Source organism: Triplophysa dalaica, chromosome 18 (genome assembly GCF_015846415.1).
Source record: "Triplophysa dalaica isolate WHDGS20190420 chromosome 18, ASM1584641v1, whole genome shotgun sequence".
Lineage (NCBI taxonomy): Eukaryota > Metazoa > Chordata > Actinopteri > Cypriniformes > Nemacheilidae > Triplophysa > Triplophysa dalaica.
Genome location: NC_079559.1, coordinates 4,544,706 through 4,571,234, shown reverse-complemented (window position 1 = coordinate 4,571,234; position 26,529 = coordinate 4,544,706). Strand labels below are relative to the sequence as shown.

Genomic DNA, 26,529 nt, shown 5'->3' with positions numbered 1-26,529 from the left:
ATTCTGTTTTCAGTTTAACCATCCTTACAATACTGTTACAACACAACATTTGTGAAGATTAAAACCATAAAACTTAAAACGATTTCATCAAGAAATGAAAACTGCTCACAGTGGTCTTCATCTAACTGCGCTCCAACAGTTTCAGCATTCATTCCTCTGTGGGGCAATAAGCAATGGATCGTCCCAGAAGGGCTCTGTTCGGTTAAAGTTTGTGTGGAGTGCAAACAGGCAGATGACATGACTCCCATATCTCAGGGGTCCATCACAAATACACTCGTCTGAGGTCTCCAGGTGAGGTGATGGTGTTGCATTGTGGGCAAAGCTTCTTTGCTCCCTGTGAGAGATAAAAATTATAGTTAAACACTCAAAATTCATCTTTACTATTTAAGAGTTATTAAAGGAATAGTTGATCCAAAATTAAATCCATTTTTTTTCTCATATTGTATTTCTCTTCTGCATAACACAAATTAAGATATTTTGAAGATTGTTGGTAACCAAAAAACACTGGCCCTCATTGACTTCCACTGTGCGGACACAAAACCACTGAGACATTTCTCAAAATATCTTCTTTTGGGTTCACAGAAGAAAGAGAGATATACAGGTTTGGAACGACATGAGGGTGAATGAATGAAAGTACGGATCATCCCGTCACTGAACATACTGACAGTATGTGGTTCCTTTTATTTTCATACACATGTTTTGATGAAAATCTTATGAAGGCTATAGAATAAATGGATGATATAGGTTCATCTCACCAGAGTGCGAAGCCAACATTCCTCACAGTGTACATGCCAGCACTGGATAGATGTCAGAGGTACAGTGTATGAATCCTAGAGATTAAATAGAAAAAATGAATGTGTATTATTTTTCAAAACCCTTTAAGAAATACTCAATGCACTCAACGTGATGCTTTTCCTACAGTCCATTAGTTTATAAAAAACTATACAGTGCATTAATAACACTCAGAAATGTATTTTAAAAGAAAAAAGTAATTTAACAATTTATATACTGTATCGGGACCATAAACCCCCGGCTCGAAACCCCGGTGAAAACAAATTCACATCGGTTGAAATGTTTTAGTTTCTTCACATGGACATTTATGAAGAGAGACTCTCAGCTTGTTTACTTTTAAACTCATGTAAATGATCCGACCGAACTTACCATACATATGAGACACTTGAATCTGTCACCTCGTGTGAGCTGCTTCTCTAGATCTCTGATCCGTGTTTTTAGTGCCTCAAGTGTTCCCAGGGAGGGGTCATGCAATACCCTAAACCAAACAAAGAAGAGATCCATCAGAGATTGATTATGATGTCACTGCATGCTCACGGCTCTTACGCTGAAGGCCACATGTTATGAATCCTAAATTACACATGATCAGTAATCACAAGACAGATTGCATCATTAAATCAGATGCATTCAGAAGCTAATTTAAAACTGTGTGTTCATCCCTAAATTCAATGTAATTTCTTTATATAGTATGCATTTTTTTGAGAAAAGCAAAAAAGAGATATTAAACAGAACATTAAGAACCAGAAAATGTTCATCAACCTTGCATAAAGGAGGAAAATTGTATTGCTTAGAGATCTCTTTCACAGCTAAGAAGATCTAATGAAGTACTGTTATGTACATCCGGTGTTATTTAATTTAAGTATCAACTCTGATCTCTCAAAATTGCAAATGAGACTTTTGTTAAACTACATCAAAAGTACAGAGGCACTTATTGCAGAGTTGCCAAATCTGAGCTGACTTTGTGTCATTATTGAGATCTCTTCTAATACTCGAGTGGAGACGTTTGTGAGATTTCCTGGTGGTTTTACCAGGAGAAAATTCTGAGATGCAAGAGACACTTTTTTCTTCTGTACTCCTGATGTTTGATATCTAGGAAAAGATATTTAAAAAAGACATCATCTCTGTGATTTTGCTTTAACAATGTTCGCAGGGTGAAAACAACATATGCTAAAATAAATGGCCACGCGTATGGGCTCGCAGTAAGTGAGGGACAGAGGAGTGTGCACACATTGTCCCGGTGTAATTGCTTTATTAGCGTGTCCACACAGGGCCGTGCTGCAGGCGCCCTGCGCTAGACTGTCATTTGTCAGGAACGCTCTTTCTTCCTGCCTCACTAACTCTTTCTCACTCGAGTGTTTCCACTTCACCACAATTAAATAACACTCTCTCAGAGCCCCCTAATCCCCGGCAGCTACATCCCGGCCAACACATCCCCATTTAATCAGCTCTCAGGAATTGAACTATGACAGCAGGAGGTTTAAGTGATCCATCAAAAATGCCTCATGTAATAGTTGCCAAATATAAGCATAATGAATGCCGATTTTTTTTCTCGTGTGTGGATGTCTGGTGGAAATATAAAATTACTGGCCTCACCCTCAGGCAAAATACCCATCGCACAAGGGTGACAGATTACGTTGTATAAATGCATACCTAATATGTATACAAAATGCAAAGAATGATGCCCAATCAAAAAATAATTATGAATGGAATTATATATGGCAATTACATATGGAAGTAAAAATCCTATTTTTCATTATTTTCCTCAACTTGAAATGTATCCACAGCTTTGAAACAGGCAATATGTGTGATTCATAAATTAAAGGTTTAGCTCACTCAAAAACACAAAAAATATTTTCTGTCATTGTTTTATTCATTTCTATTCGTTGTTTCGTCGTTCAAAACCTCTTTCTGTGGAACACAAAGTAAAATATTTTGTGAAATGTCTCAGTGGTTTTGTGCCCGGACAATAGAAGTCAATGTTGTTTGGTTATCAACATTCTTTAAAATATCTTCTTTTCTATTCTGAAGGAGATAGAAAGTCGGACAGGTTTGGAATAACATCTGGGTGAATAAATGACGAAAGAATGTTCATTTTTGGGTGAACCATCCATTTCAGTCTGCTTGAGAGAGAAGGACATACATGTAATTTAAATGCCAATGATTTCTCTAACCTGTAGGTGGGCATAAAAATATCTACAAATTACATTAATGTGGAATTATTTCATAGTTTCCCTGCAATCTGATTCTCCCCGACTGATAAATGGATCCATCAAGCTGATTAATGATTCACCCCAAAACATATGTCACACACGCTTGAGTGGAGCTGCCAAAATGCGGCCCCTCCTGAGAAAGCATTGATTTGTGACATTGTTATTGAATGAGTCAGACACATATAATTCCTCACGTGTCCTTTCATGCGCAAACTTGACCTCAGTTGCACAAAATGCCTAAAAAGAAGTTCAAATCCCTTTCCAGCCAGGTTTAAAAACCTTAAATCACAATCTTGTAAAGATCTCTTTAAAAAACATGCTGAATGGATTCAAACCTTTACGGCCCGTACGAGGACCGCTATGTATCTAGAGCGCATGCATAAAACCGCTACGATCAAGAACAGTATCGTTAGTTAGTTGTGAGGAGCTAATTTATGATTTTTAAAACATATCCCCAAATAAAACACTTACTTCTCTAGCTCGCTGTTCTTGCAGGTTCTAGGAGATGTTGTGCTTGGATTGTTGTCAAACTCTTCATTACTTGTAGTTGGAGTTTCTATAGACAAAAAGCACTATTATTGCACAAGCATACACTATAACAAAAATAATTTTATTTTACAGAATTGTCTCGTAATGCGTTTTTTATTTATTTACAAGTTGGCTATAAAACAACATGGAAAAGCTTTTTGAAACTTTAGCTTGTCAAAATCACATTAAAAACAGTTCAAACATTAACAAATGTGTTTCCTTTTAATACATTTAAAAAGAATTGACTCACCTGAGATGGCTGGCTTTGTTTGCTCTGGAGATAACCTGCTGGCCGTGTCTCCACTTTTAAAGAAAAGAAAAGGTTTTGAATAAACAAAAGATGGTGAATAGGAGCCTAAAAAAGTCCTCTTGGTGTATGCATACTTTAAAACAACTCCTCTTAGCGCCTGCCGTTCTTCTGCATCTCTGGGTTGATTTTCTGAACAGGTAATCACATCTGCTTCTGTGTATCTGAGAACATCTGTTGAGGAAACGTGGCTGATCGTCTTCCTTCAATGCCTTTATTCACATATAAATACACAGACAGACCAAAGATTGATGCACTTCTTTACTGTTAGCTTAAGTAAGGATACTGTGCTTTTCCATATTCAAGAGTATCATCTCCATCCACGTCCAGATCTGCATCGCTGTCCTGATGATCCTTCAGCGTGCTGCTTACCAAACCTAAAGCAAATTGTTGACAGCTATTAGAGTATTTACAGTAAGTGACATGACAGGAGTTTTATTGGATTAACAAAACGTCATTTCTAACGAAGTTTATTTTTGTCTTTTCTGTACAATCTGACACTCCTGATGTGTCAATATTAATTAATATAGTAAGTGGTGCGTGATTTACAGTAGATTCTCTGTGTCTGTGTTCTGTACCTCTGAAGCCTTTGAGAACAGAAACCATCTGTATTCTTCTCGGTTCTCCCCATTCAAACTCACTGCCGGCTGACAGCACAGAGCCATCCTCAATGCAACTCAGACCGTCTCTCTGTAGTAAACACACACATACACATGAGGTCACTCACAACAGAGAAAAAGAACAATAAACAGACAATTGACATACAGGTTCACAGTTTGGTTGCTTCCGAACCTTGAATTGCACATCATACAACTGACTGAGCTAAACAGGACAGCTGCACGAAATAAATGCCATGTCATATCCCACCTGCCAATCAAATCACAGACACCACAAATGCTCTGTGATCTGACAGCGGAAAGCAGATCCAGGGGAGCTAAAGGCATTTGGGAATGCTGCATTCTTACTGACTGTGACCCACAAACACAATCGCAATGAGTCAATGACTGGATTCCCATCATACCTGATCTTCCTCTGCTTTCCGTCTTTTCAGTTTTCCGATGCGTGCTGTTAAAAAAGAAAACTTATATAAGTGCACAATCCAAAAACTGCTGTTCTGGACAAACATGATAGAAACTCTCCTGTTTTTGAGTTCGGTCTTATCATGAATAAAGCGAATAAATTCATTTGATTGTTTATTACAAATCACGTTGTAGATTCGAATTCAAAACACTGGAGCAAAACAAACAAGAAACAAAACACAATCTCAACCTGATAAGATCTCAACCTTTTTATCTCCAATAGATAAATAGAAACCCAGGGAATTGGATCGATCTATTTATCCGATTGTAAAATAAAGACAATCAAAACATTCCGTTCTCCTCTCTCCGTTTCACACATACACACACACTGGGAGTAAAATCTGGCGCAGCGGAACGGGCTCTACTCCATTAAAATCTCTGTGTGTTTTGCTGAGCTCCTAATGATGTCAGGGTACATTAATCTTTAGGAGTCTGAGCTCATAATGGAGTCAAAGAGGACAGTGGAAGCCCTTTACAATCAAAGTGAAGTTGACCATGAAACAAAGAGAGGATCATTTATTAGAGAGAGAATCTGATCAATTAGCTGTGACCGAACCTCCGTTGCATCCTCATGTTAATGAAGCCACATTAAAATTAACAGTCCTGATAAATGATCGAAGATTCAACATGATACACTAACAATCTTTCACAGTACAGAGCATCTATACTGTATTACTTTGCTAATCTAGCATTAAAAGGGAAGTGATGTCTGACCATTACATTTACATTGATGCATTTGGCAGACGCTTGCAAGAGTGCTTTCAAGCTAGAGTATACAATTTTACTTAATTAAAAAAAAAAAAAAAATATATATATATATATATATATATATATATATATAATTTACATTATATATATATATAATTTTAAAATGATAATGTACTATTCATTAATTCCAGAGGAAATGACCCCATGACTTTTATATGCTCGAACAATTAAGGAACACTGGATAAACAATTGTGTATAATTTTCATGACGATTTTGGTTAGATTTATTCACAAAGTTCTTGAAATGATGTCATTACTTACCATTGAAATGAATTATAATGCAAATAAATAAAAATACTGATAATCAATCGAACAAAACAAACCCAAAAGAAAGAAATTTAACAGTAAAGTGTAAGGTACTGATAACATACCATTGAGTCGTGTTTGCCTGTTTGCTCGTACTCGCAAAAACGTCTGAAAAGAACAAGAGGAAGAAATCTTCAATGCTCATATCTCCATCAATGTCTTTCGATAGAATCTAAAGGATGAGCATATAAATGTCTTTAATGTAAATCTAATGTAAGTACAATTAAAGTCCAGCAGATGGCATCCCTGCGCTAAGGGCGTCTCAAACCTTTGACTGACAGGCACTGGATCAATTGCAAGGTGGTCTAAATTTACTTATTTAACCACTACAAATTATAACCATCCAAACTATTAAACTTCAAAGTGCAAACTGTTTATTCATTGTACTTGTATGTCAGTAATATTGTGCACAGCGAATCAAGTTCTCACCTGGTACCTGTCAGAGTGCACAGCCTCATCGGCGGGCCGCGGAGAGGAAGCGGACGAAGAACCTTCTCTCTTTATATGCATAGAGAACAGAGACTAAAAGAAAGAGATCGATTATGATTACCTGTAGAGAAAAATACCTGTATATATAACAAGTGCTGTGAAGTACTGTTGGTACCTTAGGCGGCCCAGCGGAGAGAAACTCCTTTTGAGCGGGACCCTGACTGTAAACAAGAGCGAACGTTATTAATGAATTTCATCACCGTAGACCCCTTAAAACCAAACCTGTGACCTTTGACCTTGCTTTAAAAGACATTTTGTGCAAATCAGAATTCATGAACATGCTCTAAACCAGAAGATTCTCTTGATTTTCTTGACAGTCACACAAAATAAAATAAATAAAAAGCTGTCTCCACTCGGGTCCTGTACAACGGAGAGGCTCTAACACACCCCGGGGCCGAGTTCAATTTGACACGATTACTGTCCGTGGCTCTGTCACTAAACAGATTAGGGCTGTAATTTCTTTATTGGAGAAATCTTTCATGTGTTCCGAGTGGCTAATGTGCGTACCTGCCTCGTCTAAAGCTGACAGCGAACGCGTTATTAGCTCGCTGTGATTTTCGCAGTGACCGCCTTGAGCTTCGCTGACTGTAAAATGTCAGGAACAATGTAACATCTTGTAATTTGTGATGTTGCGATGATGGAAGAGACAGAAAAAGAGGTGGAGACACGGCGCAGATGCCCAGGGGCTTTAGATAAATGTGCCATCAAGACCTGGAAGCATTTAATGTGCCTTAGGAGAGGGGGCGTCAGGGAGTCCACATTCATTGTTTCAATTTGCTTTAATTTTGCCCTTCCTCCACCTCTGCATCTCTTCCTCACGTCTCATCTTTTGATCTCTCTACTACGGGCGGCGATGCATTTTCATGAGCCTGGATGAGATTTGAGTTAGGGTGACATAAGAGCATGCTGACTGTCACCTCCACTTTACTGTCTGTGTGTGTTCTGGCTGACACATACAGCCTGAGACAGTTTAAATCTGCCCTTGAATGATCGCTTGGTGATCTCAGACTGTGCCGGAGGGAGAGGAAGATAAGAGGATGAAGAGGAATGATAGATTATTGATCGACTCATAGACGTAACATTGATTCCATGATGTTATTATAGAGGAATATGACAGGTTTCATTTTAATACACTTGTTTAGTGGTTTAGTGGGAAGCATGCAGCCAGACAGCAAATAATTATTAATTTCATACTTTTTTTGTCTTGCTTCTAAGTATCTACATACTTGGGTGACAAAATAAATGGAGATATTAAATCTTGTTCACTGAAAATAATTAAAAGAGCTTATGCTTAAAACAAGACAAATATTTGCCAAGAAAGTATGAAAAATATCAGCCACTGGGGAAAGAAAAATAAACAAACATTTCCATTTATATTTTTAGAAAACAAGACTTTGGTCATTTCGAATCTTGAGTAAATGCAAAAACGATATCATTTTTTTATTTTATTATATATCTGTACTAGGCAAGACTAAAAACCTGAGTAAGAAATATTTAATTGTATTTCTTTTTTTGCAGTGATCGTCATAAAAGTGAAACCAGGGAAACAGTACAAGACCTAAATAGAAAACATTTACATTTATTCATTTGGCAGAAAACCTTGACTGTAAATACACCTTGATTGACAATAAAAGCATCAATTTGAGTTAAGTGACTTGGGGTTTGCTCTTTTGATCTAGAAAGCACCACTCAGGTGAGTGTTGGGTGGTTGAATGGCATGCTGGAGGTTTTACCTGTTGTGTAGCTGCATAAGACGCTCCATTTCCTGCTCCATGTGTTCCTGTAGCTCTCTCGGCCGCAGCACAGCCTGACAGATCGGACACATGGGTGTCTGAGCATCATACACGCTCTTCACTTTACCTGGACACACAGGTGAGGGAGGGGCAGGGAACAAGACAAAAAAGAGAAATCGAATAACACATCTTGCAGTCTCCCTGCTGGAACTGAACTCTAAAACCTGTCATTTTTAATATAAGTTCACATCAGTGGGAATCACCTACTTGAGACTTCTAGAGATCGAGGCAAATCTATTACGCAAATAAAGCTCATCAATACAGTTAGAGCAAGGGAAAGATGACATCAACACAAATGACAGCAGTCACCGTTCCCTTCCCCCTCCAAATGAAAGCAAACAGACCTGAATAAAACATGGATCTGCGTGTAAGCGTGGCTCGGAGTCATGCCCTTGAGAACGTGACAGCCCAACCCCCCTTTTTAAATTTCACCCGCACCCCAGCTTAAATAAATTCACTGACATCCATTAACAGCTTGCTTCTCTGCCTAAAGCCAACCGGCATCAGTAAACAATGAAATCCCGTTGCCGAAATTCAATTTATAACCACATTACCTGCGAGGATAACGTCGGCAAATAACAAGATGATAAGAGAAATTTGATTTGATTTTGGGATGAGCGTGTGTTCTTCATCCTCAGGGAAAACTTTTGTCTTCGTGAGAAATGTCAAAATGACAATGTTACACTTTGACATGCATATACTGATTTTCATTCATGAGGATTGACCTCTCTGAAGGATAAATGAGTATTAAAGAAATGCACAGAAGTCCATATTAAATGACTTTACATTATTATTATGCCACTGAATAGTGTTTGTATCACTTCTTTTCTAATTTGGAAAGGTTTAAAAATCAATAAAAAATCCAAATTTGTAATCCATAGAATAAAGAAATAACATAAAAGCAAACCATAAAAGAATTTAAATAAAAATTTTTTGAAAAATATTGAATTTAAAATGACATGCTGTATTTCTGGGACCATATTTTATAATTCTATGAAAGCTAAGATACTTCTCACAAATGCAAACAAACAAACATGAATGAAAAGTATTTTACAATGTTGGAGCAAACAGACGGGACATATTTTTTTCTCCAGAATGTCAAAGAATCGCTCATCATCCTTAGACGCTCCCCTTCTTTCTTTTGTAAGTTATAGGATGACTGCACATGCCAACATCCATATGACAAGTGCCATCGTCATGATGGGAGATGAATTCTGAGACGGCCACGAACTGACCTTTCCAAAATGCCACATTTCATTCGGGCTTTCTGTCACATTACGACAATATGTCAGGGGCTACAGAAAAGACAATACTAGAGGCTTGTATTTCAGAGAGATGCATGTAAAGTGATAACCAGTCCTATTGCTTAAAGCCAGAAGAATGGAGCTCTGTATTTGATTGACATAAAGTGTATAGGTTGTAACGAGTTATACGTTTCTCACAGAAATAGTTCACCCAAAAATAAAAAATGAACATCATTAATTTACCCAGATGTCATTTATTTAACCCTGTATATGACTTTTTCTTCCCTAAATCCCAAAAGAATGTATTTATAGAAATGTGTAAGTGATTTTGTGTCAATACTATGGAAGACAATTGGGGCCGATGTTGTTTGGTTTGCAAAGTTCTTCAAAATGTTATCTGCAGACGAAAGTAATTTGTGGAATGACATAAAGATGTGTAAATAATGAAAGAATTGTAATTTTGGGGTGAACCTTTAGGATCGATAATCTGGTTATTAGGCAACATGTATGAACTTGTTAAATATAATGTTAATGTTTAATCGGATAGCAATCTAAACAGTCAAGATGTAAAAGTGACTGAGAATGAAAAAAAATGGGTGATATTTTTAGTCTAGTAAGGGAGGTCTCTTAATGGTTACTGCCATGATTTTGCCATTCAATAACTTCATAATGGCTCCGACCTTTGTGTAATCCGAGGGCATGCTAGAGGGAGGCGACCGGCGGGGGGCTTGTTCCCTGGCAGACTTTCTGAAGAAAGTGGTAGTTATAAAACAGAATTGGCTCACTCCACACCTGCCATGAAGTCCCGTCAAGTAGCCTAAACACGTCTGGTTCATATTTAAGACATCAAATGTTTCATTTTACACAGGGGATTCCATCGTTTCTTCAGTATGCTTTCTGAAGTGCAGGGGGAGTATGCAGGCTTCAGCCAGTGTTTTTATTGAGCAAAATAATGGGCCATTGAAAAAGGCTTGTTAATAGGCAACATAATAGGCAATGCAGCAACACATCTGCTGTTGAAAGTCATTTCCTTCGTTTTCAAAGGTATTTTCGTTCTTTCATTAATTATTAGACTTCGAAGCGCCTTAATAACTCTGGCATCGAACCAGGTACACGAGAACGTCCAAGTTCATTGGGAGCAGGCAGGGTAAAAATATTACAGCGATAAATCCAACAGTTGGCCACAAAGCAAGAGGGACATCACACGTGCATGTTCGATATTACAAACCGACCTATTAGATTAAGGCAAAAATGGCTTCCATTAAGGTGCTTATTGTCAAGTCAATGAGCTCATTCTGTTCTGTTGCCGGCCAAGAATCTTTTAACTGCACATCAATGTCTCATTAATGAATATTTACTGAATAATCAAAAACCTTGGAATATCCCATGCCCTATATAATATATTTTGTATGCTATATGATTACGTTTAGTGCCATCGATGCAAACATGAGCAGAGCTTCTTTAATATGTTACTTATGTTCATTTTATTTTACATTTTTGATGAACTCTCTCTTAAAAAAGTTATTAAACTGTTGAGCGCACAAAATATGAGACACAACGCTTATATACAAAAAGTAGCATAGGTTTTTTACACACCACCAGGTTGATCCTGAGTGCACGCTATGTTCTCAGGTGGAGAGAGAGTGATCAGTGTCTCTGAAATCCCTCCATCATAAATGTCCTCATAAAGATGAGGGATAGACGTCTATACAGCTGCCTGATAAAGCTGTAAGACTCATCACTCCAGAGAGCTGATTGCTGCCTTTAACTATGCGCTGTATCAATGAGTTCAGCCCTGGAGAAACATTTAAGACCAGCCCGGGCTCTGAGAAGGTGAGAATTATATTCAAGATCTTCTCAACAGGCTTAACTAATGAGCATTCAGGGACTCTTAAATAACAGACAGGTTGATCAATAGCAGTGATGACCTGTGTGTGTGTGTGTGAGAGAGAGAATTAATGAAAGAGAAAAGGACAAGGGAACAACAACACTAGATAAAGAGAATTAGAAAAAATTAAGATCATCAAATAATGCTAAGTTATGCATTATGACAATTATGAGGTTGTCAAAAGTTTTCGAAACACAAAAAAGGTTTGTGTACTATCAACACATTTAGTGTTTAGTTAAAGACAACACACTAAACGTGTTGTCCTTAACTGAACACATCTCTGTGTTATTTCTGGGACAACACATCTTGTGTTACTTTTAACACAACCCCTTTATTTAACACACCATCAACACAAAATGTGTTAGATAGCATAACACAACCAATGGGATAAAAACGAACAAAGCCTTTTTGAGACTGCAGAATGCCTGTTCTCCAACAGATTGTTTTCAATTCAATACAATTAAATGGGGGCTGGGGCTGTCAAGCTGAAAACTAATAAATATTTTTTATAAATAAGATTTTTATTGTCCGCACTCCATTTCAGAACTTTAGTTAGAAGGAAGATCATCGAAGCAAACTAAGTTCATGTTGCATTTTTGTAATTAAGTTTGAGTTTGGCAAACACAGTCCTCATTTACTTTTGTACATGTCCATCCATCCATTTTCTACCGCTTATCCTAACTACCTCGGGTCACGGGGAGCCTGCGCCTATCTCAGGAGTCATCGGGCATCAAGACACTTTTGTACATGTAAAAATGTTAAATTATTTTTTGTGTCGGTGTTTGATTGTACTGTATCTTATGTCCAACAGGCAGATAATGGCCACAGACCATTCTTCCCATCTGATACATAAACTATAAATTATTTGATGGGTGGGTGCTGCTTTTCGTGGTCTCCCAAGAACTCATCAGCTGAAGTTACAAGTCTGAGAAGGCAGACACCTAAAATAAACCAAGTCTGAGAAACAGAGAAACTAGCCAAGATGAAGGCTCACCTGCAAACCAGAGGACAGGAGAGAGACGGCCCTGTCTTGTTTCCAATATTTTCAGTACTACACCGGTGTATGCAACTACACATGGAAACCAAAGGGTGTGTGAGAATGTATACTGTATGCATGCACATAAACTTTTTGGAAATGCATGTTCGTGTGTGTGTGCTCCCATGTATATTTGTGTACTCATTGGTAAAGCATGTGTGAAGGGGAGAGCCAAACCTCAACACTCCACCTGAGACAGCTCTGTCTGCACAGAATGTAATGGGCCAGACGGGAGTCAATGAAGTGTCAACTAACACCTAATAAACACTGAGCTTGAGGTGTTGAGCTGTGCTAAGCCTCACTGTAAAACACACAAACACATAATTAGTGAGCTTACTGAATGAAGACATACCAACTCATGGTAGGGTAAAATATGAACAAACCCAACCGTTGGGTAAATGAAACAAGGAAAATGTCCATATCTGACCCAACCATGGATTGAAACAACCCAGCGTGGGGTTTTTTAAACCCAACAGCTGGGTTTGTACATATTTTACCCAAAAAATGTTTGAATGATTTCTAATATTCAACTTTTAATTACTGTAAAAACTTTAAAACAACATTAACAACTGGTAACGCATTGCATTTCACAAATGCAAGGTCATGGGTTTGATTTAACACATAAATGCAAATCTTCACAAATAAAGAGGTCCCCGAAGTAAGATTTTGCTTGTTTATAGTTTGTACACTAACCGTGTCTACACTGGATGAGACCGGCGCGACGCGACATGACAAAAGACATTAGAAATGCATGAAACATGAAACATCATTTAAAATGATGTCAACACTGAATGCGGCGTGTTGCTTCGCTACTGACGCGTCCGGTGTAGACACGGCGTAACATGCAATGTTAAGCTATTTTCTTATTTTCAGTAACGCAGGACAGCAACATCACTGATTTCATTTTGTGTCAAAGTATCAAATTCAATGCATCCCTATGGAGCAGGTGTGAGCACCTCGAATTAATGACCCCAAAACACCACACTAAGCCATTTCATTGTAACATGACATACTCCCACATGCACGCTGATAAGATCAGATAGTCTCGCGCATGCTGTGTCAAAAACAAGAAGAGAAAGACAAGGATCCTTTGAAGTTCATCCTGTTCTGAAATAATGCAGATTTTTGTGACAGCTTTAGAAGACACGATCGGCAAAAAAGGCAACCGGGCTTTCACAACAACAGGAAACACTTCTAAGAGAAATGAATAATACGCCAATGATGAAAGAGTTACATTGATTACCTGCATGATTGAACCTAAAAACACCATTAGAGGATTTATAAATCGATTAAACTTTCCTGTGCCTTTGCCTTTCAGTTGAATCTACACAGCCCTGTTGACAGACATCCACACAGAGACAAGTGTATTTATCTAGCCGGCCTGTGGATGATGGCACAGTGGCTGATTTTCTCATTTTATTGGCCACCGGGGTAGAACAGGCCTTTGCTTGTTCAGAGCCAGCCAGCGAGACAGACTCAGCCTAAGCACACAACTTTCTCTACCAATGCCAGACACAGACAGAGAGAATGAGAGGGCATGTCTAACGTTGGGAAAGATGGTTGTACGGTTGCCCTCCAGGGAGCAAAGAACTCTCTCTATCTGCTTAAATGATTTAAAATAACTGGCCCAAATATTTGCTCAGAATTTTCAAATTCCTTTGGAAAAAAAATGATATTCATTTCTATTAAAAGCAATTTTATTATCATGTGATCTCTATTGCAAAACTCAATGCTTTACCTTTGTGAATACCGTATAGGGAGCGCCTTTTTAAGCAACATCCTAACTCATCATGAAACTTTATGTGTGACTGTTTTTGTTGATGTGCTACAAAAGCAGGTTTTTGAACACATAAAAATAAGCACGTGCGAAATCCTTTCTATGCGTTTCTTTCACGGTAGAGGAAAATAACGCAAGCACTTTGTTATTAATGACGATCCTCTGACCTGCGTTTAATAGGAATTTGGGGTTCCACCTGCTGTGGGAACTGTGGGAGAACTGGGCCACCCAGTCTGAAGAGAGTTTAACACATACGAGCTCCTGCGGCACAGAAAAACATGACTTCATCGTGAACGTCTAGCAGCCCATTATGGGCTGGAATAGCATCTGTATTTTGTGCAGAATTCATCCATCTATGCTTGGGAATTCGGCTCTTAACTCAAAAAGACAGTTAATGTAAAACATATTGTTATGGATGTGTAATATTTATGTATAACGTTATGTATCACATCAATGCTGCTTAAGCAGATTTTTTTCCAGAGCAACAAAATAAAGCTTTAGGCTACACTGACTTGGAGGAGAAATCTAATTTGCATTACATCTATTCATATTTCAACCATCTAGTTCTCTTTCATTCTGTTCGTCAATGCTTTGGTGTTGTGCGGGATTGCTAAATTACCTCTAAATGCCTTTTTACTGAAACTGACGTCTAGTTCGGGTTTCCATAGAAAAGCGGATCAGATACACCTGTTCCTAATTCACCTGACTAACCCCTGTCTACTTTCCACATCTCTGGCCATCTCTGTTTGTATTTATTTCTTTATTAACACAATGTCTTAAATTATTAATATAAACAATTATAACATTTTTATAAAAATATGTACTGTTATTAATAAAATGATTAAATAAATGAATAAATGTTATTATAGATATTATGAATAAACATACTTATTTATAACAATTATTGCTACAAATATATACTGCATGCTGTTATTTATAAAATATGATTGAATGAACAAAAAAGTAATATTATAATTTATATAATTTTAGTCTAAACTACAGTTTATTGTTTACAATAAGATAATGATAATTCTTAATTGCATGTATAAATTTAAAAACTGGGAAATCTTTAACTGTAGTCTATAAACACACATTTGAAAACTACACTTATTATTGACTCATTGAAGAAATGCTCTCTCGTTTATTAGTCACTTTTGATAAAAGTGTCTGCTAAATGATTAAATGTAGAGTTTATTTGCACAAAACCATTCGAGTTATCATGTTTTTATCATCTTTTTTGGTGACCTTATTATACGATTCTAACCCAGACCAAAGCACATTTAGAAGGAACAAACTATCACCCTATAACAACTTCACATTAAGACAAACCACAAAACACAGCATAATTCAAGCTACCAATGGGAAAACAGCCACCTGGCAACAAGATCTGCACAACATCCAAACACCCATGACTGCAGCCCTCTAACATGCCCTGAGCTTGTTGCTCCACTGACATTGCATTGTTCAGCTCATTAAGTAGCTAAAGGCTAATTACAGGTACAAGGAATGCAACAGAATCAGGGATTTCTGCCACACAGTGTTCTCTTGGAAGCAGTTAAAGAATAAGGACCGCCTGTAGTTAGTGATGCAGGAGACCAACAAATCCCTGATGTGCTAAGGGTGAGCTCAATATTGGTAATTTAGGCAATGTATACAACTTCTGTCTTCTTTGTTAAATTAGAGATTATCTCAGGTCATGGCCATAAAGCGTCTGTGCCTTGATCATCTAGCAAGGATAACCAAACATACAGAGTCTTCACACAGCCATGGATAAACACAAAAGCTGATGCTCCTCATCCGCCCAACCTGCCAAAGTCATTTTGTGTGTGTGTACGTGTGTGTGTGTACCTCATCATTCCTCCATCAATATCCCAGCGATCCCACAAGCCAATACTCTGTGTCTGCTAGCACAGAGGAACAAAGGCCACTGCCAGCTGAGCTGATATAGATCCACAATTCTTCTGTTCTTGTTCAATCATGAAACACAGTAAAGGCACTTTGAGCTCAAAGTTCAATCTCCGCATCTTATCTTCTCAAGACACAGCTATTCAGTGACGCTTAGCATCTGTTAATGAGGCTAAATTCCTCTTTTTGACCAAGGTCTTGCCCGAACATCTACAGTAACAGAGCTCAAGCAAATCTTAAGATCTGTCTCGTTCGACTTCCATTTAATGTAATTGTTAGACATAAAATGGACGGTTCACATTAAAAAAAAAAAATTCTCACCCTCATGTCATTCTAAACCTTTTTCTAAATAATTATTCTAAATAATGAATTACCATTTTATGGGCATTGAGACATTTCTCAAAATATCTTCTTTTGTTTGTCACATGAGAAGATTGTCATATAGGTTTCGAACAACATGAAGGTAAATAAATTACCACCGTTTTTATTTTGGGGTGAACTATCCCTTTGAGGAAACATATTAAGACACAAAATGCTTCTGATATTAATATTACTCCTTTAGTGTAAAATTTTAGAATACACATAAGTAAATAACTTTCTCTTTGATGCACACTGAAGGAAATTTACAAACATGATTTAATACATTTACATTTATGCATTTGGCAGACGCTTTTGTCCAAAGCAACTTACATTGCATTATGCATTTATTTGTATCTCCATCTGAGTGTGCAATACCTGGGATCGGATCTTGGCGTTGGTAGCGCCACGCTACAACCAATGAGCTACAGAAAAGCTACTTTTTTTATAAAATCACAGATTAGATCTTAATTATTTCTCCTAGATATCATTTAGATTAAAAGAAATCAAGAGATTAAAAGTCTCAAATATTTCTTCTGGGAAAAGTCAGAAATCTCACAAATGTCTCCATTAGAGTTTCAACAGAGGTCTCGACCACAAACTTAGCTCAGATTTGCCATGTAAATCAAAAGTCAATATTATTAAAGAGTTCAATAAAACCTCAAACATGTCTCGTCACATTAACCAAGATTATTTATAATTTTAAGATGTATTTTCACAATTTCCAAGATTTCAGTGAACTGAACAATTTTGACAATATGGCAACATTGTCAAAGATCTAGAAAGAAATCCCTGGGCAATGCACAATACTTAACGAGAGAACGGAATGAGACCCCCCATAAAACTTTTCATTTCCAGAGTGCTGAACGAGAGTAATTAACATAAAACTGAGTTAGAACAAGAAAACCTCACTGGGGTGAACTGTAATACTGTTGATAATACTGTACGTCTGGTGGGAGTGATGATGATTTGATCACTTTACCTCGTGGGAATTGTTGAGTCATTATGAGACTGAAGCGTTTAATGCCACAGTGCTTGTGTGGTCCCATGGGCTAATTAGGACACTTTGCATACTAATTGCCACATGCAAATCAACGGAATCTCAATCAGACGCTGAAGCACATGGACGACGGCCATGTTTCAAGCTAATTTCCTGTCCACTCTGTGACATAGAGCCCCTCGTAACTACAGCAATAAAATACATAAGAGGCACATAAAACATTATATACTACTCAACTGTTGTTTTTTTAACCAATTAGTAAAGAATTGATTTATAGTCATGACATGAATCTCCAACAGGATTTAAGAACATTTCCCCAAGCTCTTTCACGCTCCCACGCAAACACAAGGATATCCAAAGGAGCACAGGGGTCAGAGAGTGACCTTAAACTCAGACCCAACGTTACACAGTGACCACATCAGAGTACACTTTGTGAAAAAGTAAATCAAGAATTTGACATTGTAATGACTTAGAGACTAGATGTACTGTCCGACAAGTTCAGACAGTACAATAAACAACCATACATACATAATACACAATGGCCTAACTGGAGTTTAACAAAAGTAAATAAAATCAACATAAAGCTAAATTATTATATACATTTACATATCATATCAAAATTAGCAAATTCTGCACACAGACAAATCAGAAAATTTCTTTAACCATGTTTACACTGGTGCCAACATTTATTTTGATTGAAGTCAAGCGTGATGCTTCTCAAGATAAATTGCAAAAGCATCACCGGGGTAATCTTCTCAAAAATAAAAGGCTATCTAGCCGTGGATTGTGGTAAATATTTAGTGCGACTGTGTGTAAAAAGTCCATTTGGATATTATTACAAGCAAACATCAGCCAAGCATCAGTCACTAATGAAAGCCCCAGATGTTGGAGGCCCTACAGGTGGACTGAGTTTCAAGGGTTATTCACAAAAACAACAACATGCCTAAATACTTGCTCTCTAAAGACCTTTCTAAACAGGAACATGTCTGCCATGAATCACTTAAAATGCTAACCTGCTGAAGTCCAACTTCCATTTTTAAAAGACACTAATAAAGACAATATATAGATAGGTCTGATACATTAAAAAACAATGTAGTGCCTGAATATTATTTCCGATAACAATAAAAAGAAACCTAGAAGAATTGTTACGTGGCTAAACTTGTCTCTCAAATATTTTGAATTTAGACTGCGATACCAAGCTCAACCGCTAGATATCAATGTACCAAACGGTTTCTTTAAATGCGACTGAAATATTCAACAATATTCTACAAAATTGTTTGTTTAATACAATTATCATACAATTAAATAATAATCCATATTAAAATCAACATAAATAAAGTAAAATATAAATAGTTATATTATTAGACCGTAGCCGACAAACCGGAAGTTAACTCAGGTGCGTACGCATCCGATGAAACGGTCTAATCTATAGAATATATGGGGAAACAGAATATATGTACAGAATGTACAGCAAAGGCAGGTTTTTTTTTCAAAGTTTATGAATGTTTTACTAGCAATACAATTATGATTTAGGACTATAATAATGGAATTATTTTGCTGTTGTCAATGCATGTTTGCAGCACATTGAGTCAATTATGTGCTAATCTCTGTGACACATCCACTTATATATCCACAGTATAACACTCACATGGTCGTTTTGAAAATGTTTTTCCACCAGCTGGTTGTAGAGGTTTTGTGAATCTAGCAGTTAGCCAGCAACATTAAATTTTCCTCACAATTAGGCATACTGTATAACTTGCCAGGTGTTAACTGCATACCCTATCTATAGAAGTGATGGAAGAATAAAGCACAGGTTTTTCTGGAGGTAAATGTCAATCCATTGCCTGGATGTTGTCTTTGCCGCTCTTCCCCCTGTAATGACTGTTTAAATCCACATTCTGCTCTTCCTACCCCTGTATTTGTTTGAGTGCTTTGTAGACTGGTGGGATTCGGGATGTTTTGCACTGAGCCAGCTATCGAAAGTATCTGGTGACCTCTCTTTCCACCTCACTCTACCCCACATACTTCTAGTCTTCCTCCTGATATCTTTGATGTGAGATCAGAGAGGAACGATTTGGCTCAAAGCATGCCGGTCGATCAGGTGTAGTTTCAGTGAACAGAGTTGTCTATTGGTTGTATAACCGAATATGAAGAGATATTCTAATAATAACAAACCAAATCTATAAAGCAAAAACGATTTTCAAGCTGCTCTTTTCAACAAAATGAAATAGTGATTCAGAAAATGTCCCAATTAAGGAATTTACTATTCCTTTAAACAAGATTTGATCTGTTTAAGAGTACATATTAGCTGTTGAAAGCAAAAAAGGACAATCATTTTTTGGTGATAATTGGTGGGAGAGAAACTCTTGCTGAGCCTCCCGGCACAAGCCACTATTTTATTTGTCTCACGTTCCCAATAACACATAAAAGCCCAGGGTGAAGCAGCGCTGCTTTAACAAGAGCCCCCATGAGCCTGTGAAGCCCCCAGACGATGTGCAGACTGATACCGCTAGTAATGGGCCTACAAGCCACTTGTTAGTGACACAAACTGAGATTTCTTTTTGGTCTAAAATGGTACAGCTATGATTTCTGAATAATGAAAAAAATGCATTAGAGTGTCTGTGAAAACACTCAATGATTAGATTTCTGGACACCAGTACTAATGTTTTCACATCTGGTCACTGTTTAAACATGCAAATTATCCCAATCAAAACCTATTAAGCTTCATATAGTCTACTTGAGTGTAAATGGGAGGAAAATCAATGAGTCAACTGGATGTTAAAATCAACACAGGCTGTCAGTATAGTGACAAAAAATAACTGATGATTTAACTAGAATATGGGTGGCATCACACATCTCTCTTCTCATTCGCATTCCTTCCATCCTGCGAAAATGAATGAAGAAAACAAGGAAAGCCCCCCGACCAGGATGAAAGCTCTCCCACTTAAGAGAATATTAGGAGAGTAAACCGCTTCCGCAGCGGGAGGTGAAATATCAAATTAAGCTTATTTAACATCAAACAAAATCAGTGATAAGAACTTTCACATGTAAAGCTTGTAGATTTCATATATCGGATAAAAGTTTTAAGGGACTTTATGCATGTGTTTTTATGTACTTGCGTTTTTTTGTGCAACTGTGGGCATACATGTTTACACACAGTATGCACATGAAAAACATGCTGGCTAAATAATGATGCTTATCAAACACATGTGTCCCTCTTCAGAGTGTAATTAAAACCAAAACCGTCCTAGCAAACATCCATAACCGTAAGAAAAATAGGATAAAATCATCAGATCATTTCAATACAGTGACCGGCAAGACAATCGCTGCAGATCTTTGATCTCTTGAGTATGACTGAAAACAGTCTGTATTTCGAACAATGATATTATAGCATCTGTCAGCTGTAGCTAATACAAATGCTCTTTTTGTACCCTTAATTAGGCAGCCAGTGATGCCCATTCATAAAGGTCTTATTGCCATGGAGACCAGCATCAACTTTCTCGGCCCACACAGAGGATGCATGCAAAACAGTGATAACATTTTAACAGCACGGACAGATTTACAATATTACCCTCCCATGCTATTCACTACAACCATGAGGACTACAGATAGTACCTGCTCTTTGATAAGAAACAAAAGACTTAATATTTACAACTGAAAATCCAATTCAACTCACGGGCAATAAAATCAACCACAATAGGCTTAGGCCAACAAGGGTGATGTACACCAAGTTTTACCTTGGTCACAGATTTGACGTCTTGCTTGTGTAAATAAGCTCCAACACACTAAGGCGTTTCTCCCGTGATGGATTGTTCTCTATTTTATATGCACTAGTCAGGGTAACCGCTACTGTCTTACTGATAAGCCTTATATATTTTGACTTTTCTTCGCCTGTCTCTCTCTGTGAATGAGGTGATCCGTATAATTTCCGGCATCAATGAAAATCAGACACCTTACAGCGGCTTCTGGCACACATAGAATACACTGCAAATAGCTTAAATGGTAAAAGTGTCACTAAATCACTAAAGCACTCAACATAAACTTGCAGGATGCTCCGAATAACCAATTAGAACTGGAATTCCAAACACTGACATCTCTGTCTCCATGGTCACCTCCATCCTCTTGTGTCATGGGGTGGAAAACACACTAATTTGTGATGAAAAAATGATGCGAAAACCCAAACTGTACAGTAAAAAAACAAATGCATTAATTTGAGTTTGAATTTGTTGTGTGAACTTAAAAGTTTCAACAAGCACACAGACTGAGAATATTATGCCAAGTGCACACTACACTATGCCCAGAAAGCAGCAGGGCACGAAGCATTTAGCCACAGTCACTGTTACTCTTTCCTTCTCCTAACGTCTTGACCAAAACATTTTAAACGTTTCCCGAAGGAAAATAAACACGATTCGGCCCAGCGAAGGCATCTGTCCTTCGAAAAGAATATAAAAGATCTAACTGTTTAAACAGCTGTGAGGATACTCTCTGCTTTTGAAAGTTTTGAGGGACAAGCTCTGAAATAACACAGAGCTTGGAGATCTGGCCCAAGGGTCAGATATTAGACAAATGACAAATCTCTTTCTAATGACACAACAGCATGTGTGTGAGGTTGTGTACAGGTTACCGTGCCATGTGAACCTACAGTTAACTCTGATCTACAGTTCAATTGAAGTTCAAACACTAGCAATGCAAAGTTTGGACACACTTGACTGAATTTGTTATTCATCTTAAAAACCTTCTGATGCTTAAATGATTAAGATTGACTTTGTAGTAGAAACAGTTCTCACATATGAATTTCCTTGCCCAGAATTTTTGCTTTAACATTTTTTGCAGACTGCGTAATCTGCAAACTCCCATTTGTGTATTAGTCTTGGTGACATCACTGATAAACTTAAATAATGTATTATTTTTGGAATTCATGTCCAAACATTTTAATGGAAGTGAACTATTTGAATTATATTTTCAATGTTAAAATTACATTATTTAAATACTTATTAACACTCTTTACAACCCAAAATAAGTTTTTTTCTTTTATACCTTCTGACCAGTTTTTTAACCACAGCAACTTTGTGGCCCAAAATCCAATTTGCATGTGTACAATTCACATGCTCACATACACAACATATAATTTTGTTGTTTTAAGGTGTTCAAATATGCAAAAATGAGCCACCCTCAAAGAAGCACAAGAGTAACCCAACACCGGATGAGGTACAAACTTTTCCAAAAGAACCTTGATGTGTGACTCTTTCCCCAAACAATCTTTCTTCAACCTGTCAAAGTCAGTCATTATTTTCCCAATTGACATTCGTCTCTGATATAGCAGGACTCGTCAGCCCCCTCTCTCATGTCTTTCATGTTCCAGGTATTTCCCTCCACCCCCACAAGGAGTTCTGATGTCCTCCAAATTTAAGCTGCAGCGCCTCTTTTCCCGGCCCGCCGCACGGAACGAACGGAGATCCTTCGCCTCGGCGGCCAATTACAGAGCTCTTGGTAATGAGCAGCAGCGTTCTCCTTACAGCCCAGACTGACACTCTCTCCCACTCATTTGTCAACAAATCAGGATGGATAGCGTGGGGGCGATATTGAGCTAGAGGTGTCGCGCTCGGAGACGTGGAAGCCGTGCAGCATCTCCTGCTCGTTATCATTGACAAGTTGTCTGGCGAGGAGATTTGCGAATGCTTCGCCTTTGTCATCTCATGATCATTTGTTCGTGATTCGGTACTTATTCCATGCATAGCCTCAGTGTTATAGCCTACTCAGGTAGACTAGGTCTACTTTTGGCATTCATCTTTGGACCGCATGCGACTTATATAACAATATCAGTTGTTAGTTAGACTTAACACATACAAACAAAACTTATGTATTGTCAGTCATTTGTGAAACAGTCACAGGCTCTTAACAAGAATAAATAATGACATGGGCCAAGGGGCCTCTGACTTTTAGGCCCAAAAATGGCCTGATCCCTTATAAAACAATTGAACTGCTGTAAAATGTTTCTTGCAATACATACAAAGTATGTTACAGGTTATGATAAATGTATTGAACACATGTCATGTTTAAAATATATAAAAGTTGGAATTATAAGATGAATCACAAGTATGAAATGTTAAATATACTAAACTCTACATATTCTATATATGTTATTTAGGTAGAACTGCTAAATGTAGATTTCCAAAAATGTTAAAACTGTGTTTCGAAGGGAGAAAAGGGATGTCCAAAAAGGGTAATGCACCGGCTAAAGTACACTTTTTTGTCCTTTACTCTTAGGCAGACTCATTTTGAAAAAGAAAAAGAAAAACAAAACAAAAATATTTTGTGATATCTCGAAGAGTAAAGGGCTGTAATGTGAATTGTTTGTACTAAAATTAAACAACAGTTGATTCAGTCTGGTCATATTAAACGCACAAACACACATACTGTGAGACACTTACTTGATTCTTTGTGCTCCTCTGTGCCGGAAGAAGTCTGCGCATTTGCTATCAGCCCGGACAAGCTGAAGAGCTTCTTTCCAACATCCTCAGATACCTTCTGTGCACTCGGACAACCGGCCGGCACATGAGAACCCCCAAAGTCAAACTCTTTCACCTCCACATCTGTGTAGCGAAGGTGGAGTGTTGCCTCTGGTTCCAGACAGCCCTTTAAACGCTTGGCAGGGAGGAAAGCGGAATGGTATCCCCCTCCATCACGCTCCTCAGGTGGGGATGAGAACGGCCGGAAGGCCCCTACGCCTCCGTGGTTAAGCATACCCAGTGGTGAGCAGTCCAGGTTGTGCGGAGCAAACTGTGGATGAAGGTGGAGAAGAGGAGTGGGGAAGTCTCGAGGAGGAAAACCTCCTTGCCGATGGTACATGGAGGCGAAGGTGTAAGAACCACTGGGGAATGGGAGATGAATGTCTTTTTCCAAAGTGACCGGCACTCCAAACGGCCGGTGTGGCTGGCAGGGTACCGAGGCATCACGTCCAGCTTCGGCTGTTGAGGCCAGGACCATAAGGGCCGGGGAGGTCAGCGGGCCAGGCATGTAGGAGGAGTTCTCCATCTTAAAGGCAGTCCGATGGAGGTCCATTTGAGAAATGTCCAGCCGAAATCAGTATGAACTGGTGAAAAGGTCTGAAGAGAAGTGGACTAAATGCTAATAGACTTAAGCCTCACAGATCAGTCATTCTTTTAATCAAATCTGTGAAGAAAGATAGAAGAATTTAGTTTGTATTCTGAAACTAAAAGCAACTTCAAGAAACAATAGTAACTGAACAGTGTAAATAGGCAGGTGCATGAGCGATACTTCAAAAGAAAAACCATTTTAATGTCGATTTTTTAACTATTTTAACCTATTTTTCCCCTGAATTGATCTTATAAATAACAGTTTAATAACAGTTTGATAAAAAAACTGTAAATTCACCATTACAGTGAAGACATGTCAACAACATGGTAAAATAAAGCTAGCCAATATAATTCCTAATTAATAATAAATAAATAAATTACCTGGGATATCAAGATCATTGTAAAATGTATTTTCATAAAAGATATATATTATTCTGTATATTTATTATAATTGTATTATTTCTTTAATTTTACATATGGAGTTCTACACTTCTTTCTGACTGTTCAACCATTCATCTCGTTTTTTTTACCTTTTGTTATTTACAAATGCTGTTTGAAAATGTTATAGACATTCATTTATTATTAAATGTATACTTCACTCTAATTTTGCAAAAGTTTCAGCATAACACAAGTTTTATAATGAATTTGAATGATTGACCCACAATACTCATGTGGTTGAGTAATTGTCAATACTTAAAAATAGAACTGGCTATACGTTAATACCTCAATAGTTAAATCTATAAAATAAAATATTCATTTTTATGAAAGAAAATGCAGATCTTTGTTTTATGTTATATCATATTATTATAGAAGAATATAGGCTAATGGATTTAAGAAAATATCTTGGAGTAGGCTAACTAAAACTACATTTTAATAGTTAACGAATTTTAATAGTATCTGTCAATTTTTATTTTTTAACATTTCTAACTACAAATTCTAAATTAAATTCAATTACAAACTAGAAATTGTTTTACTAGGCTTATTACACCTCACTGTTAAACGAAAACTTGACATATCTAGCAAATGACAAATCAAGAGATATAAACGGCAAAACTTTGAATATGCCCTTTGCGAATCAATTGCTTGAAATATTGAAATATACGAAGTATATGTTTTCCATTACAATCAGAAAAAAAGGTCAAACATTTATTCAAGACTGAAGGTTATCTATCTATTTAATAACTTTATTATTGCCACGGGAATTCAAATAAGAAGTTAAAAAGATGTTACCTGCATCGTAAGTACATCGGACAACTTTCTTTCTACATAATGCACATGATGCACCCTGCCTTCAAAGTTTTAATACACTTTAGAAAAAGTTAACTGAAATACTGTACTTAAAGCTTTAAATAAATGTCATAAATCCCTTTATAAGTAAACATATTGCCTAAAACTAGATAAAAGCTTAAACTTCCGAAAACATACTATTGCTGAATACAAATTGTAGTAATGAAAATTCAGAAAGAGACACACTGTAATACTCACAATACCATAGTAAAATATCAGACATCAGACTGTTTATTCCGTGCTCGCGCAGAAGATGACACTCAAAAGAGTTTGTAGATGACAGAAAGAGTCAAAAACGCATCGAAACACGTTAAAATGTTTTTGCGCTTTTGACAATAATCATTTAATCTTTAGGGTTCTCGTCTTTAGCGCTTGTTACGGCAGAGATAAAGATTATGCAGATGATGCTCGTGATGTGTCAAGATGAGATCCGATCACACATCTGTTAAGGCGCGCGAGACGCTCTGAAAGTGCACACATGCTCTCTCTCTCTCTCTCTCTCTCTCTCTCTCTCTCTCTCTCTCTCTCCAATGCGCGCTCTCTAGCCCGTCCCGCTCTGATAACTTCAAATTTGTCTTATTCCATCTCTCTGTCCGGCTTTGATATTTGATACTCAGTTCTGCCCATTAGCACAAACAGTGACCGATGTATGTTCATATTTGTCATT

At 37.4% G+C, this 26,529-nt stretch overlaps 1 protein-coding gene across 1 annotated transcript; it reads right to left on the bottom strand.

Moving 5' to 3' along the window:
• Positions 1-174: 174 nt before the first annotated feature.
• rnf220b (ring finger protein 220b) lies at positions 175-26,179 on the bottom strand. The gene is made up of 15 exons (XM_056729680.1): positions 26,061-26,179; positions 23,910-24,651; positions 8,212-8,338; positions 6,594-6,639; positions 6,419-6,511; positions 6,055-6,097; positions 4,859-4,902; positions 4,416-4,527; positions 4,124-4,214; positions 3,915-4,001; positions 3,781-3,833; positions 3,474-3,558; positions 1,162-1,270; positions 756-830; positions 175-334 (listed from the first exon to the last, which is right to left on the bottom strand). The coding sequence occupies exons 2-15, from the start codon at positions 24,538-24,540 to the stop codon at positions 263-265; spliced, it is 1,668 nt and encodes a 555-aa protein (XP_056585658.1). The 5' UTR covers positions 24,541-24,651; positions 26,061-26,179; the 3' UTR covers positions 175-262.
• Positions 26,180-26,529: the final 350 nt, after the last annotated feature.